Source organism: Pteropus alecto, unplaced genomic scaffold (assembly GCF_000325575.1).
Source record: "Pteropus alecto unplaced genomic scaffold, ASM32557v1 scaffold3, whole genome shotgun sequence".
Taxonomy (NCBI): Eukaryota; Metazoa; Chordata; class Mammalia; order Chiroptera; family Pteropodidae; genus Pteropus; species Pteropus alecto.
In genome coordinates this window covers 44,748,865-44,764,882 of record NW_006442484.1, presented here as the reverse complement: position 1 = coordinate 44,764,882, position 16,018 = coordinate 44,748,865, and the positions used below count along the sequence as shown (strand labels likewise).

At 41.7% G+C, this 16,018-nt stretch overlaps 1 protein-coding gene across 1 annotated transcript; it reads left to right on the top strand.

Annotated features, from left to right (window-relative positions):
* The first annotated feature begins 519 nt into the window (after positions 1 to 519).
* Positions 520 to 15,509, top strand: CHRNA1 (cholinergic receptor nicotinic alpha 1 subunit). The gene is made up of 9 exons (XM_006921218.1): positions 520 to 632; positions 5,948 to 6,093; positions 6,206 to 6,250; positions 7,342 to 7,451; positions 9,389 to 9,584; positions 10,066 to 10,303; positions 12,858 to 13,081; positions 14,487 to 14,726; positions 15,051 to 15,509. The coding sequence occupies exons 1-9, from the start codon at positions 590 to 592 to the stop codon at positions 15,180 to 15,182; spliced, it is 1,374 nt and encodes a 457-aa protein (XP_006921280.1). The 5' UTR covers positions 520 to 589; the 3' UTR covers positions 15,183 to 15,509.
* Positions 15,510 to 16,018: the final 509 nt, after the last annotated feature.

Sequence of the window (16,018 nt, the reverse complement as noted above, 5' to 3'; positions counted from 1 at the left end):
CAGGCACTCTCAGCCTAGAGTGAACCAGAGCAAATGAATTTTCCTATGAGCAGAATGTGGACTTCTGTGATTTAGGCTGATCAGCATCTTACACACAGAGACCAAGTGACCCTAATCGAATCAATCCACAGAGATGAGGTTCTGGTTTTCATAAAAGGGAGAGCTTTGCTCACCATTCAAAACTGTAAGTTTTCTTTCTTTCTTCCTTTCTTTCTTTCTCTTTCTTTCTTTCTTTCTTTCTCTTTCTTTCTTTCTTTCGTTTTTGTTTTTTTGTTTTTTTTGTTTTTTTTTTTTAATAAGACCTGACTTATGGTGCATTTAAAACACAATGCAATTCACACTCAATTTGTCTAGGATGTGGTAACTGTGTAAAGTGAGGCACTCTGTAATAATATAAGGCCCTCAGTGACTCCCTGGGCTCCAGGACTCTGGCTAGTCCAGCTGTCACTGCCACAAACAGGTGGTGTAAAACAATAGCTCCACTGAACCAACTCATTTTCCAAACTGTCTAGCAGCCAAGTGTCCAGCCAGAGTGCCGGCAAGCAGCACAGGTCACCAGTCTGCCAGTGCATGCCAGCACCCACAGCCCATGGAGCCCCGGCTGCTCCTCCTGCTCCTTGGTCTCTGCTCAGGTAAGCATCGCGGTCGGGGGGCTCTCCTTTGAGGCTGAAGCACTAGAATCCCCCAACCTAGTCTGGCTTCTTTGATAGGAACACAGAATGGCAGGCTTCAGCAGTCCGAAACTGTTCTGTCAGTTTCTCACCGATGTTGGCTTGGGTAAAGATTTTTAGTTTGTTTTATCAAATTAAAATAGGAGCTGTTTGGTGAAAAGCTACAAAGTAGACATGCAGGTCTTGCCCCGCATCAGTGCTTGGCATTAGACTCATCCACACAAACAGGTTCAGCACTTCTACCTTTCTGGAACTGCTTTCATATTTGAACAACTCTAGGAACTTAGAGTGGCAACTTATAATCGCAAACAATATGGTTAACAAGTCCTTTTCTTGCTCCTGGGAAATTCTGTTAATGAAGAGGATTGACTGACAGTTCCATGTGCTGGAGAGAGAATCCTATTCATGATTATAACTTAATTCTCTCCATAAAAATGAAGTATTTTATAACTTTGTAAACTTCAGAAGTTAAAAAAAAAGTTCATATGAATGTATTCTTGCCTACTTTTTTTTTTTAAAAAGGACATTACTATATGTAGGTTTGGGTTTGAATTGAAAATATAAAACCTTGCACAGCCCTTGACCTGCATTTAGCTCTGGAATTTGTTACAACACAGCAGCTGCAATGCTATCCTGAATCCCAAACTTCCGGTAGAGAGAAATAAGAGATATTTGCTGATTGCTTCATATAAAAGTTTGCTGGTGACATCATCTCAACTGAAAAACAAGGCGGCTGACATTCTGTGATTTCTCTTCTCTAATATTGCTCTGACAATCATAGGCCTTCTGGGCAAAAGAGGTAAAGAGCTTTATTGGTAATATTTTTCAATAGTAGATTTGAAGGAAATAGCCTAAATCCTAATAAATTCATATAAATTATGTCCTGTGGGATTTGGGCCTGATCTAACCAAAGCTGGCCAGTTGGCGATGGTGGTGGTAGTGGTATTGCTGCTGCTGCTTGTGTGTGTGTGTGTGTGTGTGTGTGTGTAGGCAAACATTATACTCAGTGAAAATTCTTAAGAGATAAGCTTATGTATAAAATCCTTAAGAAATGTCTTAGGATACCAAAGACCTTCAAAAATACATGTTTAGCTATTTTAATAAGTATGTAAAACATATTTAGATCAAACCTGGAGTTTTGGGTATCAATTCAATGGATGGTTCACAGAAAGTTAGAGCTAAATGAGGTAGTCCAACATCTTCAATTTTTTATTGTAGGGAAACTGAGGCTGAAAGACACACCCAAAGTCACTTAAATTATATATCTTAGAATGTGATCAGTTAGAGATTCCATTTGTTGTGTACACAGTCAGAAAACATAGCCAGAAAACAGTCTGAAATTGCCAAAGGTAGCAAGATGACACAGCACCAGGATAAGATAAGAATTAGTCAAAGTGACTAGGAATAGCACAGAATTCCTTTTGCCCAACCCAATGGGTATAAAAATGCAGATTGGACCAGTATGGTACAAAAAACAAAACAAAACAAAACAAAAAAACACTTTAAAATTATAGCTTGGTTCCCCTATTTAGAATCAATTGTCTTTATGGCCAAAATTCTTGTTTATATCATGCACACTTTTTTCTATGTTAGCTTAACACATAAAATTTCTGTTCTGTTTATATAGCATTTTTTATTACAACCTTTTCCTCTGTTCTGTCACGGGAATCCCAAGTACTTCATTTCCATTTCTCTTACGGCTTATTCGTTTCCAATCTGTTCACAGTTATTCACATAAATGACAAATGTCAATCTCTATGAGGGTAAGAAAACAGCATTCATGTTGGATTCACCTTCAAATATCACAAAGCTCCTGAAACAATGCTTTGCACATAGTAAATGCACAACAAATACTTGATGAATGAATTAATGTTATCATCATCTGAATAAGGATTACAAAGACGATTTTGCTGAAAAGAGAGAATTTGACTTTATTTGTTTGTATATATAGTTATTAATTTACACCCTGGCTTTTCCAGAATGTATTACTGTGGCTCACTGAATCCATGAAGAACTGGTTCAATTCTCCAGACCACGTTGGAGTTGGGAACAGAATCACAGAATTCTGATCTCAAGTCTTATAAGTTTTCTATCACTCTATCCTGTTTTGATAAGGAAAAAAGGAAAGAATACTAGGGAACCCAGTCTAAGAAATGGAGACCTTCTTGGAAATTCCTGAGAAGTTTATAATAGATGGAGCAAGGCCCCTTGTTCCTGTTGAGGGTGGAGGAGGAGGAAGTGAGTGTCGCTGGAATGCTGACCACGCCTGTCTCCCAGTCCTCCCTTCTCTTTGGTGGGCCACCAGCTTGGCCTGCATGGTTTTCCTGCTGCATAAAGCTGACCATCTGCTCCATCTGTTGCTTTCTAGTCTGTTCTTCCTGTCAAACTGGAATAAACAGTCACTTGAAAATAAGCAACCCAGGCAATGCCAAAGCAAAAGCTTCAAAATCAGTGGCCAAGGCACTCAGAGTGACCCATGCTAGCCCCCTGCCCGCTGTGAGCTGGGTGGGGCCTGGGAGAGACAGAGGATTGCCTTGTCCCAGGGACTCAACAAGGTGACTGCAAATACTGGGTCTTTGGACAACGTGCTCCCTTGAAGGGTCCTCGAATGCAGGTGGTTTTGTTTTGGGGGGGTGCCATGTGAAAACTCTTCGTGGACCCTTTTGAGTTCAGAAAACTTTAATAACTAGAAATGAAGAGGCAGGCTAGGTTAGGAGTTCCCTTTACAGAGCCCAGGGAGGTCATGATGAAGAGATTTAAGCTACATCGAAAGTTTCAAAAGTCCAAGTGGATATGATAGCCTTACCTTTAGGGTGACGTGGAAGAGCAAGGGCCCTGGTGTCACACTGGCCCCACTGACAGTTCCCACTCTAACTGGCTGGGAACCACGAATGTCTTACTAAGCTGAACCTCAGTTTTCTCATTTGACAGGGGCAAGGATTTACCTCGTAGTACTATCAGAAGGGTTCAATAAGATAATACAAATGCAGGGCCTTTAATAAAGCTCTACTGACTAATTAATGCACACTTTTTGTGGGGGATGAAAATGTTACAACTTATTGTACAACATTGGTTATCTCAAGCTGATCCTAAGTTCTGGGTGAGAAACAGTGGCCGAGAACGTGGGCTCAGGCTTCAAATCCTGGCTCTACCACTTATTTAATCTGGGCAAGTCATTAACCTCTCTGCACCTCAATTTCTTCATCTGTAAAGTGAGGACAGTAACAGTACATACCTTACCCGGTCATGAGGACTGAAAAAGTTAGTATATATATGGCATGTAGAAGAGTGGCACATAACAAGCTGGAGATGTCAGTTATTATTTTTATTAATAGAAATAGAAAATGTATTACTTTTTACTTGATAATTATTTGTGGACAAACTCTTCTAAACTTAGGATTCAAGGAGAAAAATAACAAAGAAAAATAACCTGTCTTAGAGGCAATAGGTTAACACTATGGGGCAAAAAAAAAGGAGAGCATTTCACCCATTCAATTTTTAAACGTTTGTTGGCCCAGGAGGAAGGTATGGGGTTTCAGCAATAACCTGAGGAAAGGGGAGATCTAGTTACATGAATCAGGGCAAATGGACCATACATCTGCTTCCTTTCCCAACCCGGAACAGGCAATCCCCAATCCATGTAAGGCTTGAGTTACAAAGATCCTTCGTAAGGCACTTGTCGGAATCTAGACTTGTTGAAATCTCATAAGAATAATGATACATGCAGTTGTGCAGTATCCAGGACAGCCCACAACACACTTAGAATATTAAATTAGTGCAGGGTTGCAGGGCAGAATGACAGGGTTTTATTCCCAGCTCTGCCCTAGCTGCATGACCTTGGACAAGCCATCTGACCTCTCAGACTTTCAAGTGAGAAAGCTTACCTGCCTGCCCACCCACCCGCTTGCCTCACTGGAGGATGGTGAGGACCACATAACATTGGACCTAAAAAGGCTGTGGGCTTTGACAGTATTAGATGATATTGCCCTTCATCCTGAAGGAAAATGTAGTAAAGGTTCCTTGGAATCACTCATACTCCAAATAGGAGCCCCAAATCCAGGTCAGCAAAGCACACATTTTTCACTCTGTCTTAACAATTTAACTGGGACATGTATCCACCAGCAACGATATTTTTTAACCTATGATAAAATACATGACATGAAATTTACCATGGTAAAATACATTATATAACATTACCATTTTAAAATGAATGATTGATTTAGAGGCATTAAATACATTCAAAATGTTATGCAACCGTCACCACTATCTAGTTCCAGAACTTTTCCATCACCACAAAAGGAAACCCAGTACCCATTAGCAGTCACTCCCCATTACCCTCTTCCCAGCCCCAGTCTCTTGTAACAATTAATCTGCTTTCTATCTCTATGGATTTATCTATTCTGGATATTTCATAAAAATGGAATTATACAATATAGGCCCTTTTGTATCTGATTTCTTCCACTTAGCATAATGTTTTCAAGGTTCATCCATGTAGTAGCATATATCAGTATTTCATTCCTTTTTATGGCTGAATAATATTCCACTGCATGGTTATACCACAATTTGTTTACTCACTTACCTGTTGATAGACATTTGGGTTGTTTCCATCTTTTAGGTATTGTATATAGTGTTGCTATGAACATTCAGGTACAAAGTTTTTGTGTGAACAATTCTTTTGGGATATGCCCAGGACTGGAATTGCCAGGTCATATGGTAACTCTGTGTATAACTTGTTTGAGGAACCACCAAACTGTTTTCCACACTGGCTGCAACATTTTACATTCTCATCAGCAATATATAAGGGTTTGTGTTTCTCCACAGCCTCACCAATATTTGTCATTTTCAGTTTTGCTAATTACGGCCATCCTAATAGGTATAAACCAGCATCAGTTTTTGGCTGTTCCTAGGACCTGAGGCCAGCCAATGTGAGATTTCATTACACCGTGACCAGACTCTGAATTACTGACTGGCTTTTGTGTGGACCTTTCTTCTTGTGTGTACATGTTCCTAGCAGACTTGATTCAGCCAGAGGCTGTATTAGGGAACGTCATCTATCCAAAGTACAAGTGTCATGATAGTCTGGCACGCCCCACTGAGAAGGGACCACACTGGCAGCTGTGCTTAGAAAGGAACTTAAGGAATTAAGAGCTGTATTTGAGAACTTCAAAAGCAGGTCCTGCATGCCTTTCGTTTCCTGGTCACACCTCAGTTACTTGTGTTAGTGTGTGTGGAAGTGGGGAGGAGAATCTGACAGCATGTGTCATTTGCTGCCTCAGCTGGCCTGGTCCTGGGCTCTGAACATGAGACTCGTCTGGTGGCAAAGCTATTTAAAGACTACAACAGCGTGGTGCGGCCAGTGGAAGACCACCGCCAGGTCGTGGAGGTCACCGTGGGTCTGCAGCTGATACAGCTCATCAGCGTGGTGAGACCAGAGTGCTCCGGGCTCCCCACAGCACCCACACCTCTCGCCCTGCAGCTTCCTCCCCTTGGCTTCCCTCTCTGCCCCCTAAAGATGGATCTTACCTTTTTTTCAGGATGAAGTAAATCAGATCGTGACAACCAACGTTCGATTAAAACAGGTAATCCAGCTAGATAATTGCATTTGTGTTGTTTGTATTCACCCTGAAATTTAATCTGAGCCAAGAGGAAATCAATTTGGGTGAGAGGGATATATACCAAATGTTGAAAGTAAATATTTTGGGGTAGTAGAATTATGGATCACATTTGTTGGTATGTTTGTTCGTTTGTTCGTTTACTTTGCATTTTTTCTGTGTGTGTAAGTTTGCTAGGGCTGCTGTAAGCAAGAACAGAAATTGGGCAGCTCAAACGGCAGAAATTTATTGTCTCACAATTCTGTCCAAAAGTCCAAAATCAAGGTGTTGGCAGAATGGGTTCCTTCTGAGGGCTGGGAAGGAGAATCTGCTCCAGGCCTCTCGCCTTTGCTTACAGTTGGCCATCTCCATGTTCACTCAGCACTCTTCCTGAATATGTATCTGTCTTTAAATGTCTCCTTCTTATAAGGACACCATTGTATTGGATTAGGGCCCACCTTAATGACCTTATTTTAACTTAATTACCTCTGTAAAGACTCTATCTCCAAATAAGGTCACATTCTGAGGTCCTGGGGGTGAGGACTGCATATGAATTTGAGGAAGATGTAAGTCAATCTATAATAGTATGTTATCCAAATTTGCTTTATTGGGCAAAGATTACTTTTATACTGTAGGAAAAAAATGTCATCCTTTTTTAAAAAAATGATGCTGCCTGTTTGAGGAAAATGTCCATTCCTCAAAAAGAAATGGTCATTCTCTTTTCCTGGGGTGGGCAATGTAGAATGGTAGCTCTGCTACCACCTAGGGGCATGACTTGGGGGCACCTTTGTTTTCTCCACTTTAAAATGGGGTCAATAATCACTCTTACTTCACAGGATTTGTTGTGAGGACTCAGCAGTAAAATGCTTAGAATGGTGCCTGCGTGTAGACAGTGTTGTATAACCATTTGCTAGTATTGTTAACTAAATGGAAGCTGAATTCTGAATCAAACTTTTCTTATTGGAGCAAAATTTCTCTCACTATCTGAATCACCATACCCATCCGAGCTCTCGATAACCCTAAATTGTTTTTTAAAAATGTTTCTAGCTTTTTAATTAGCTAAATGTCTTCATTTCTAGCAATGGGTAGATTACAACCTAAAATGGAATCCAGACGACTATGGCGGTGTGAAAAAAATTCATGTTCCCTCGGAAAAGATCTGGCGCCCAGACCTCGTTCTTTATAACAAGTAAGCAAACCAGACAGGATCAGGAGGGGACATCCTGGGGCAGGTGGAGCCCAAGTGCCTTAACGGAAGGGCCACTCATCTTAGTATGCTTCTCACCGCTGTTCACATTGAGTAACCCTTAAAAACCAAGAGCTAAGTTGACACGCTAGGGGTGCCATATGGTGTCTCATGTTATGAATAGAAACAATTATCAGAGCCAAATCGAATCAGGGCTGTGGGGTGAGGAACATTTAATCCCTGAGAGCTCCTGAAGGGTATATGGCAACTATCCAAGGAATCCAAACTTCCTATAATTCAGTTCCTTGGAATTAAATGTCCTTCCTACCAGTAGGTCTAAACCACCCAGGGTTGTTATTCATCACATCCTCACGGCACCCCGAGATGCCACATTGCTGATGGCCCATGCAGCCTATCCACGCGCTCTGTGACAGACTGCATGTCGTGAAATTATAATGTGATTCAAGACACTCCGCTTTAATGACACGTTCATTATCATACGCCCTTCATTTGTCAGGGAATGTTCATCTCAAAGTGCATCCTTCCCAGGCAGGAGAATTTGACATCGGCCTCGAGGATTTGTGGTCTGACGTCTGGCGTGTGTTTGGGGCAAGCAGGCTGTACTTGCCAGGGAAGGCAGCAAGGGCCAGTGAATGGAAATGACACCTTTAAAGGCTGACCCTCCCCTGCTTTGATTTTCTACTACATATTTTCCAGTTATACCTGGGATTTAAGCTTGAGCCAAATTATCCAATCACTTGCATAACCTTTTTGGACAATTATGCTGAGAGAGCAGAGTATCTTATGTTAGCAAAGTTTCTCTTTCGGTAAGAATCTGAGGGAAGAGCTTAAAATCCTCTAGTCCTTTTGACAAGCTTGTTTAGGAACAGTCTGGTGGGGAGAGGACCTGCTCGTAGGGAGAGACTTAGATGATCCTAAGGCCTCTGCTTTTTGGGAAAGTCCAAAACCACATAGTTATCTGGATAGAGCCCCACCCCCACCCCAAGAAAAACTGAGTAGGAAGTAAATCTCTTGAGTTATGAAGTGAGACACCAATATATGCTGCATGTCCCTGGAAGCTCTTGGCCAAGGCCTGGGACACAGGCTGTTTGTGGGACAAGTGGACTGCCCGCTGAATAAGGCCTGCAGAAGAGGCCTTTTGTTACATTTACTATCTACCATGTTCGATTTTTAAAAACAAGATACTAGTGCTAACATTTGAAAATCTAGAAATATCACATTAAAATCTGATATTTAGCCCTCTAGAAAAATCTAACATTAAAAATATGGAAATTTTGGATTAAAAAATCTAGATTTTCAGCTTCTAAAGAAAAATCCAAATACTTGGTGACCCTGGGTCTTCATTCCTACCAGGACACCACAGGCAGAGCTGAATGGTGCCTTATTTAGAGGAGAAAGTGGCTCGCCCTTCCTCACGGCCTCACCCTTGACTCCTTCCTCACCTGCCTGGCCCTGGAGGCATCCGAGTTTGTGATCCCACCCCCACTGAGTTCTAAATAGTTCTTAAAAAGGTAGTAGACCCCTTTCTTAACCTGCTTGTCACTGTAATGGGCCACTGGATGAGTTTTTATTTAAAATTTCTGGCTTTTTCCCCCCAGTTAACTTACAGAGTATATCACAGAGAGAGTAGATAGAGATTATATTACAAATACCTACTAAGAACTGAGAAGAAAAAAATCTTTGGTGTCACCTGTTCTTTCTTTAAAACTGTGGATTCCCAGGTTCTTTCCCAGGTAATCTGCTTCAGTGCTTAGATGGTGCTCAGGAGTTCATCTCTTAGCAAGCATCCCAGTGATTTCTTATGAACAGACACATCTGGGAAACATTGGCACAGCTAAGAAGCAACACTGCTGAAATAAAAGCTTCTATCATTAGCACCTGAATAATTGACAGCCGTCTCTTCTTTCGTCCTGTTGCAGTGCAGATGGTGACTTTGCCATTGTCAAGTTCACCAAAGTGCTCCTGGACTATACTGGCCACATCACATGGACACCTCCGGCTATCTTTAAAAGCTACTGTGAGATCATCGTCACCCACTTTCCCTTTGATGAACAGAACTGTAGCATGAAGCTGGGCACCTGGACCTACGATGGCTCTGTGGTGGCCATCAACCCGGTGGGTGGTGACGTCGTGTGATGAGGTTGGATTCAGGAAAAGCATGATTCGGCTCTCCAGCGCTGCCGCTTCATAATCATAGGCTCTAGGCACCCATTAGAACTTTGGGATCATGATGGTTAATTGATTGGTAAGATTCTGGATGTCCTGCACATGAGAACCACCTGGGAGCATAAATGAAGTCTCTGTGCCCAGACTCGGCACCGAAACTTTGGATTTAATTAGTCTGGGGTGGGGCTAAGGCACCAATGTTTTAAAGCTCCCAGGTGACTTGAATAGGTAACCAGCAGGGGGAATCCCAATAGTCCAAACACCCTTATTTTATAGGAAAGGAACCTAAGACCCAAAAGTGGAAGCGACCCAGGGTCCCACCTGGGCATGTAACAGCACTGGAATCTGTTCCCTTGTCACAGTTGATTACGAAACCCTGTCCCTCCTCAGGGTGATGTGGCTAGGTTTTCAAAGTTTCATTTCATCTCAGGAAAGTGACCAGCCAGACCTGAGCAACTTCATGGAGAGTGGGGAATGGGTGATCAAGGAGTCCCGGGGCTGGAAGCACTGGGTGTTCTATGCCTGCTGCCCCTCCACCCCCTACCTGGACATCACCTACCACTTCGTCATGCAGCGCCTACCCCTCTACTTCATTGTCAATGTCATCATTCCCTGCCTGCTCTTCTCCTTCTTAACTGGCCTGGTCTTCTACCTGCCCACAGACTCAGGTAGGTATGGTTGCCATGGCTGCTGCTGCTAACATTGACAGATCTCATGCTGCTATTTGGGGAGAAGCCAGAAATAATCATGGGCTAATAAACAAATACAGGCAGATAGACCCAAATCATCATCACTGGGAGGACGAATTTACTGAGTGGCCACGTGTAGTGGTGAAGGTCACTGTGGACAGCTGGAGCAGACTATGGAGCAGGCAGAGAGTTGAACGTGACCCTCAGAGGCACATACATAGTTTAGTCTAGTTAAAGTGAATAACCACTAATACCTATTTGCTGAACACCTACTGTGTCCCCAGAAGTATGCTGGGTGAGGCATGGCTCACAGACACTCGTCATGCCACTTCCTCTTTGCAGTCACTTGCTCTATACTGACTAGTCCAGGTCTGCCTCTTTTGCTCACTGCTAGAGCCTTGAAAATAGCTCTCGTCTATCTGTTTTCCAGATGGCAGCATCTTCATACACAAGTCCATACTTCCCAAGAGGCAATTCTTTCTCACATATCAGCCTGAACAACTTACCTCCTACTGAGTAATCACATCTGTGACATAATTTCACCAAATGACAACAATCTACAGAAAAGAGGAAGAGTGTGTGTGTATTCATATGTATATATATATATATATACTCTTTTCCTGTACTGTCTGTACAATATATATACATATACTGTGTGCATATATGTATATGTATATATATGTGTGTATATATATGAATATATATATGCCTGTCAGCAACTCGCTACTCATGAAAAATTTATGGCAGACACACAGGGAAAAATAAGATGGTACAGACAGTTCTCAAAGTTATGACAGGAAACAATTTTATCAAAATGACAAAAAGAAAAACTCACCAATGTCTAAACCCAACTTTCCAACAAGGAAAAAAAAAGATTATGTCTTCATTCATTCAACATATAGTATTTGTTGAACAACAGTTATGTGGCAGAGATACAGTAGAGAATAAGGCAGAATTCACCTACAGGATATATGTCTTAGTGATTGTACTTGTCTCTAAACAAATGATCACAAACAAATATTTTTCAAGTTTCTAATCAAATGAAGCTTCTTAAAGTGAAGAGAGAAAACACTAGTCAGGGCAATATGAAAACTAATCACAGTTTCTATAAACATTAAATATGATTGATGCTTGGAAAGCATTTAGAACAGTGAGACTGCTTGATAAGTGTTAGCTATTATTAGTATTACGATTATTAATCAAGAAATGTGATGTAATTTGATCAATGTTTCATATTTATAATTCTGTATTTTTTTCACTTCTTTTCCCTTTCCTCCCCACTAGGTAGCATTCTACACACTAGGTAGAACTGATAATTTCTTGTTTGTATCCGCTCTGTATCCTGTATATACCCCTAGCATCTGGAAGCACACAGTACGGAAAAAAGCTCCATACTGGGAGGCAGGGCAACACAAAGGTTTCCCAGGACACAAACGGCAAGACCAGTCCAAAGGAAATCCTTTCCAAAGATCTCTACTGCACTGAAGGTGGTCAGGCCCCACAAAAACATTCCAGTGCCATTCAGCCCCCTTCTTTCTTGCTTTCCATACTTGCCTAATGAGGCCTCCAACAGGGAATTGTTCACCCTGAAATCGTAGGGCCTGGGGGAAAGAGATGGGAGAAGGGGACTCCCTGGCCCTTAATATGAGAAACAAAACAAGAGAAAACAAGTCACCTTCTTAGATGAAAGAAAATGGTGAGAAATCATTGATTTTGTCCTCTCAGTTTGGGTCTTACAGCTTGTTCCCATAATGAGAAATTTTTACACGTACTTCTGGGCCATCTCTACGTCTGCTGAGTAACAAGTAGGCCAGGATGTGGTTCATTTTTGTGAGGTTTATGGCATTCTGCTACAGACAGAAAAACTGCCACCTGGGGCCTAGCTTGCCACCCAGCTTGGTATAACTTGGTTCTCTGGGTTCCACTAAGAAATGGAATTCTCGAGCATGAGATGAAGTAATCATTTCCTGCTTAGGCAGCTTCAATTGGAAATGCCTGCCACTTGCCATTGTCAGCAGAGTTAAGGTGCCAAGGTCTCATAGGAAATTCTGCCCTCCGCCCCCACAATTTCCCCAAATGATGCTTTGAGAAATATCTGTCACAACCCTCTTACCCTCGGGTTTTGGTTGTGTCCTAGTCTGCAAAGGCTGCCATAACAAAATACACAGACTGGGTAGCTTAAAAAACAGAAATATATCATCTCACAGTTCTAGAAGCTGGAGGTCCGAGATCAAGGTATCCACAGGATTGGTTTCCTCTGACGCCTCCCTCCTTGGCTTACAGATGGTGATCTTCTCCCTGTGTCTTCACATCGTCTTTCTTCTCTGTTTATATCTGTATCCTAATCTTCTCTTCTTATAAGGACACCAGTCATATTGGATAAGACCTCATTTTAATTTAATCATCTCTTTAAAGGCCCTATCTCTAAATATAGTTGCTGAGGTGTTGAGGCTAAAGACTTGAATGTACAAATTTGGAGGGATCAACAGTTCAGCCTGTAACAGGTATTGTGTTTCTTCTTCATTTTGTCCAGGAGAGAAGATGACTCTGAGCATCTCTGTCCTGCTGTCCTTAACTGTGTTCCTTTTGGTCATCGTGGAACTGATCCCTTCTACCTCAAGTGCTGTGCCCTTGATTGGGAAATACATGCTGTTCACTATGGTGTTTGTCATAGCATCCATCATCATCACTGTCATCGTCATCAACACACACCACCGCTCTCCCAGCACCCACGTCATGCCAGAGTGGGTGCGGAAGGTGAGTGAGCCAGGCCCCTGCAAACTCTGCACAGGGCAGCCATTGCCTCGAGGACATCTGCAGGTCTCCCCTTCACTGTGGCCAGTGGAATTCTGGCTAATCCTGTGGGTACTTAGAACCGAAAGTCCTGTCTAGGCTGTAGAAGATTTTTGGAAGGAACTTCCTTGGGCCTCTTTCTAGGGATAAGTAACTCTTGCAGCCTCCTCAGATGGAAAAGAAAAACAGAATTAACAAGGCTCACTCCTAATTCAAGATTAAAGAATCTCTTCGATTACAGAAGACAAACGAATCACTGTCTTTTTATTCAAATACTGTGAAATTCTTGAGAATTCTGTTTGTCTTCCAATTTATGAACAGGTTACTTATTTTTTTGCTGGTAGAATCTGCTGAGAATAAGGGCTAGAGATGGAGAGGGCTTGACAAGAGTTTGTCAAAGTGAGTTTTAGTGAGGAACTTGGTCTCAAATATTTACATTATTGAAAGTCAAAGTGTGTTAACGTTTGAAATGTCTAAGTTTTCAATAAAACTTCACAGAGACACTAACAGCCAGGGTCTTTGGTGCAAAAGGCAAGAGATTATCATGAATTCACAGAGAAACTACTACTTGTAGTGGTTCTTTTGGGGGGGGGGGCAGGGGTGAGGGGGGCTGAAGGAGAAACAGCCCCTGTTTCTATAAAGACTGTTAGATGACTCCTGTCAAGACTTATATTGCATTTCTTCAGAAACAAAAAACTAGTCTACAGCCATGCCACCTTGAACAAGACCGATCCCATCTGATCTCAAAAGCTAAGCAGAGTCAGGCCTGGTTAGTACTTGGATGGGAGACCACCTAAAGACCAGGTGTTGTAGGCGTAAAAAATAAAAAATAAGGGATTGTAAGATGACAAAGTCCTCGCAGTCTGTGAGGTCAACCAAGGGTTGCCTCGCCAAAAATAAAAATAAAAATAAAAACAAGAAACAAGAAACGAAAGAAAATAGTCTAGCTGTTTTGTGGGGCCAGAACCCTACATATTTTTTAGCCTGAGAAACCCTTTCTTTAACCATAAGATCATGAGAACACATGGCCTTGAAGAAAGCAGCTATCTATAGCAAGGTTCAGAAGCTTAAAGCTTTATTGGTTTCTTATGAGTTCGATAGCTGTGCACAGACTCCCTCCAGTGGCAAACTGCTCACATGACAGAAACATCACTGTTAACCATAGTAATTTCACAGGCCACAGGATATGTATGAAAGAATCTTTGAGAAAATCTAATTAGTATAGTCTTTTTTTTGTTTAAGGACAAAGAGGCTGAGGTCCAAAAACAGCCAAATGACTTGCCTAAGTTTACACTGCTAATTCAAAGTCAGAGTTTGATGCTTGCCCCGCTGGCAATTATTCTCATAAATGGATTTCTTTTTGTGTTAGGTTTTTATTGACACAATCCCAAATATGATGTTCTTCTCCACAATGAAAAGACCATCCAGAGAAAAACAAGACAAAAAGATTTTTACAGAAGACATTGATATTTCTGACATTTCTGGGAAGCCGGGGCCTCCACCCATGGGCTTCCACTCTCCCCTGATCAAACACCCCGAGGTGAAAAGTGCCATTGAAGGTGTCAAATACATCGCTGAGACCATGAAGTCAGACCAGGAGTCCAATAACGTAAGCTCTCTGGTTTGAAACCCACACCTTTGGGTTTAAATGATCAGATGCTCGAGCATAGATGGATGGGTTTGGCTTGATGGGTAGGTTGGCAGTAAGAGGCAGCTACTGACCTAAGATGTGCCTTAGTAACCAACTCTAGGCCACCTTAGTAAGACATCGCATTGTGAATGATCTATTCAAAAAATAAAGATCATGATACTAGCTAAGGGATGTTGAGGGCTTCGAGACCTACAAATTGAATGGGCCATAGAAGATGCATAGCTTGAACATTCTAAGTCTAATGACCACCCTAAAAAAATGCTCACGCTTTCCTCTTCCCAGGCGGCTGAGGAATGGAAGTATGTTGCAATGGTGATGGACCACATTCTCCTTGGAGTTTTCATGCTCGTCTGCATCATCGGAACCCTGGCTGTGTTTGCAGGTCGGCTCATTGAATTAAACCAGCAAGGATGAGCAGAAAGCTGAGCTGAGTCTTGCTCTGTCCCAGCACTAGGCAGAGCAGAGAAAGGTGGGGAAGACAGGAAGAATTATCTACGTAGATATAAGCTCACTTATTAAATATTTAATTTTCTGTATTTATGATTAATGATAATGATTTACATTTACATAAGGTTATGGCCTCAAAGCGTTTTCACATTACTTCTCTTTTCAAGCCTGCTCTATCTGCCTGGAGAATGAACCCTTTTTAGTAAATGAAGTGGATTGCCACAAGAAATGTTCATTTCCAATGGTGTCTGGAAGAGTTTTGCCCAGAATAACTGAAGTTTTCTGTTGGTTTCTTTTTTAATTTTTTTTTTAAAGCAAAGAATGTATCCTTTGCTTAAAAGCCAGTTTTGTACCTACTAGGAAAGCCCTATTTACCAGTTCCCAAAAGTTAAAGCATTTAATTCAGAGAGAAAAGATGCAGTAGAAAGGAAACAGGTAATTTCCAGAATGACCATCAAAATGCAAACTGCATCAAAAGTCCATGCTTTAACATAAATTTCTAGAACTGGGAGGTGAGGGGATGGTTTTCCAGTCTAACACAGCACCTGAGTTTGATGCTCAGGACTTGAGAGAAAACAGGTCCTAATCTGTACTAAGTGGAAGGGCCAGGCACTGTGGAAATCATCTCATGTATATAATTTCTTTAATCGTCATAACTCTCATAATGTCTCTATTTTACAAATAAGAAAACTGAACATCAGGAAGGTTAAGTTCATTGCCCAGACAAGCAAGTAGAAGAACTAAGATTTGAACCCAGACCAAATCCAGATTCAAAGCAGCCCCAGGCTGGGTCAATTCAGCTG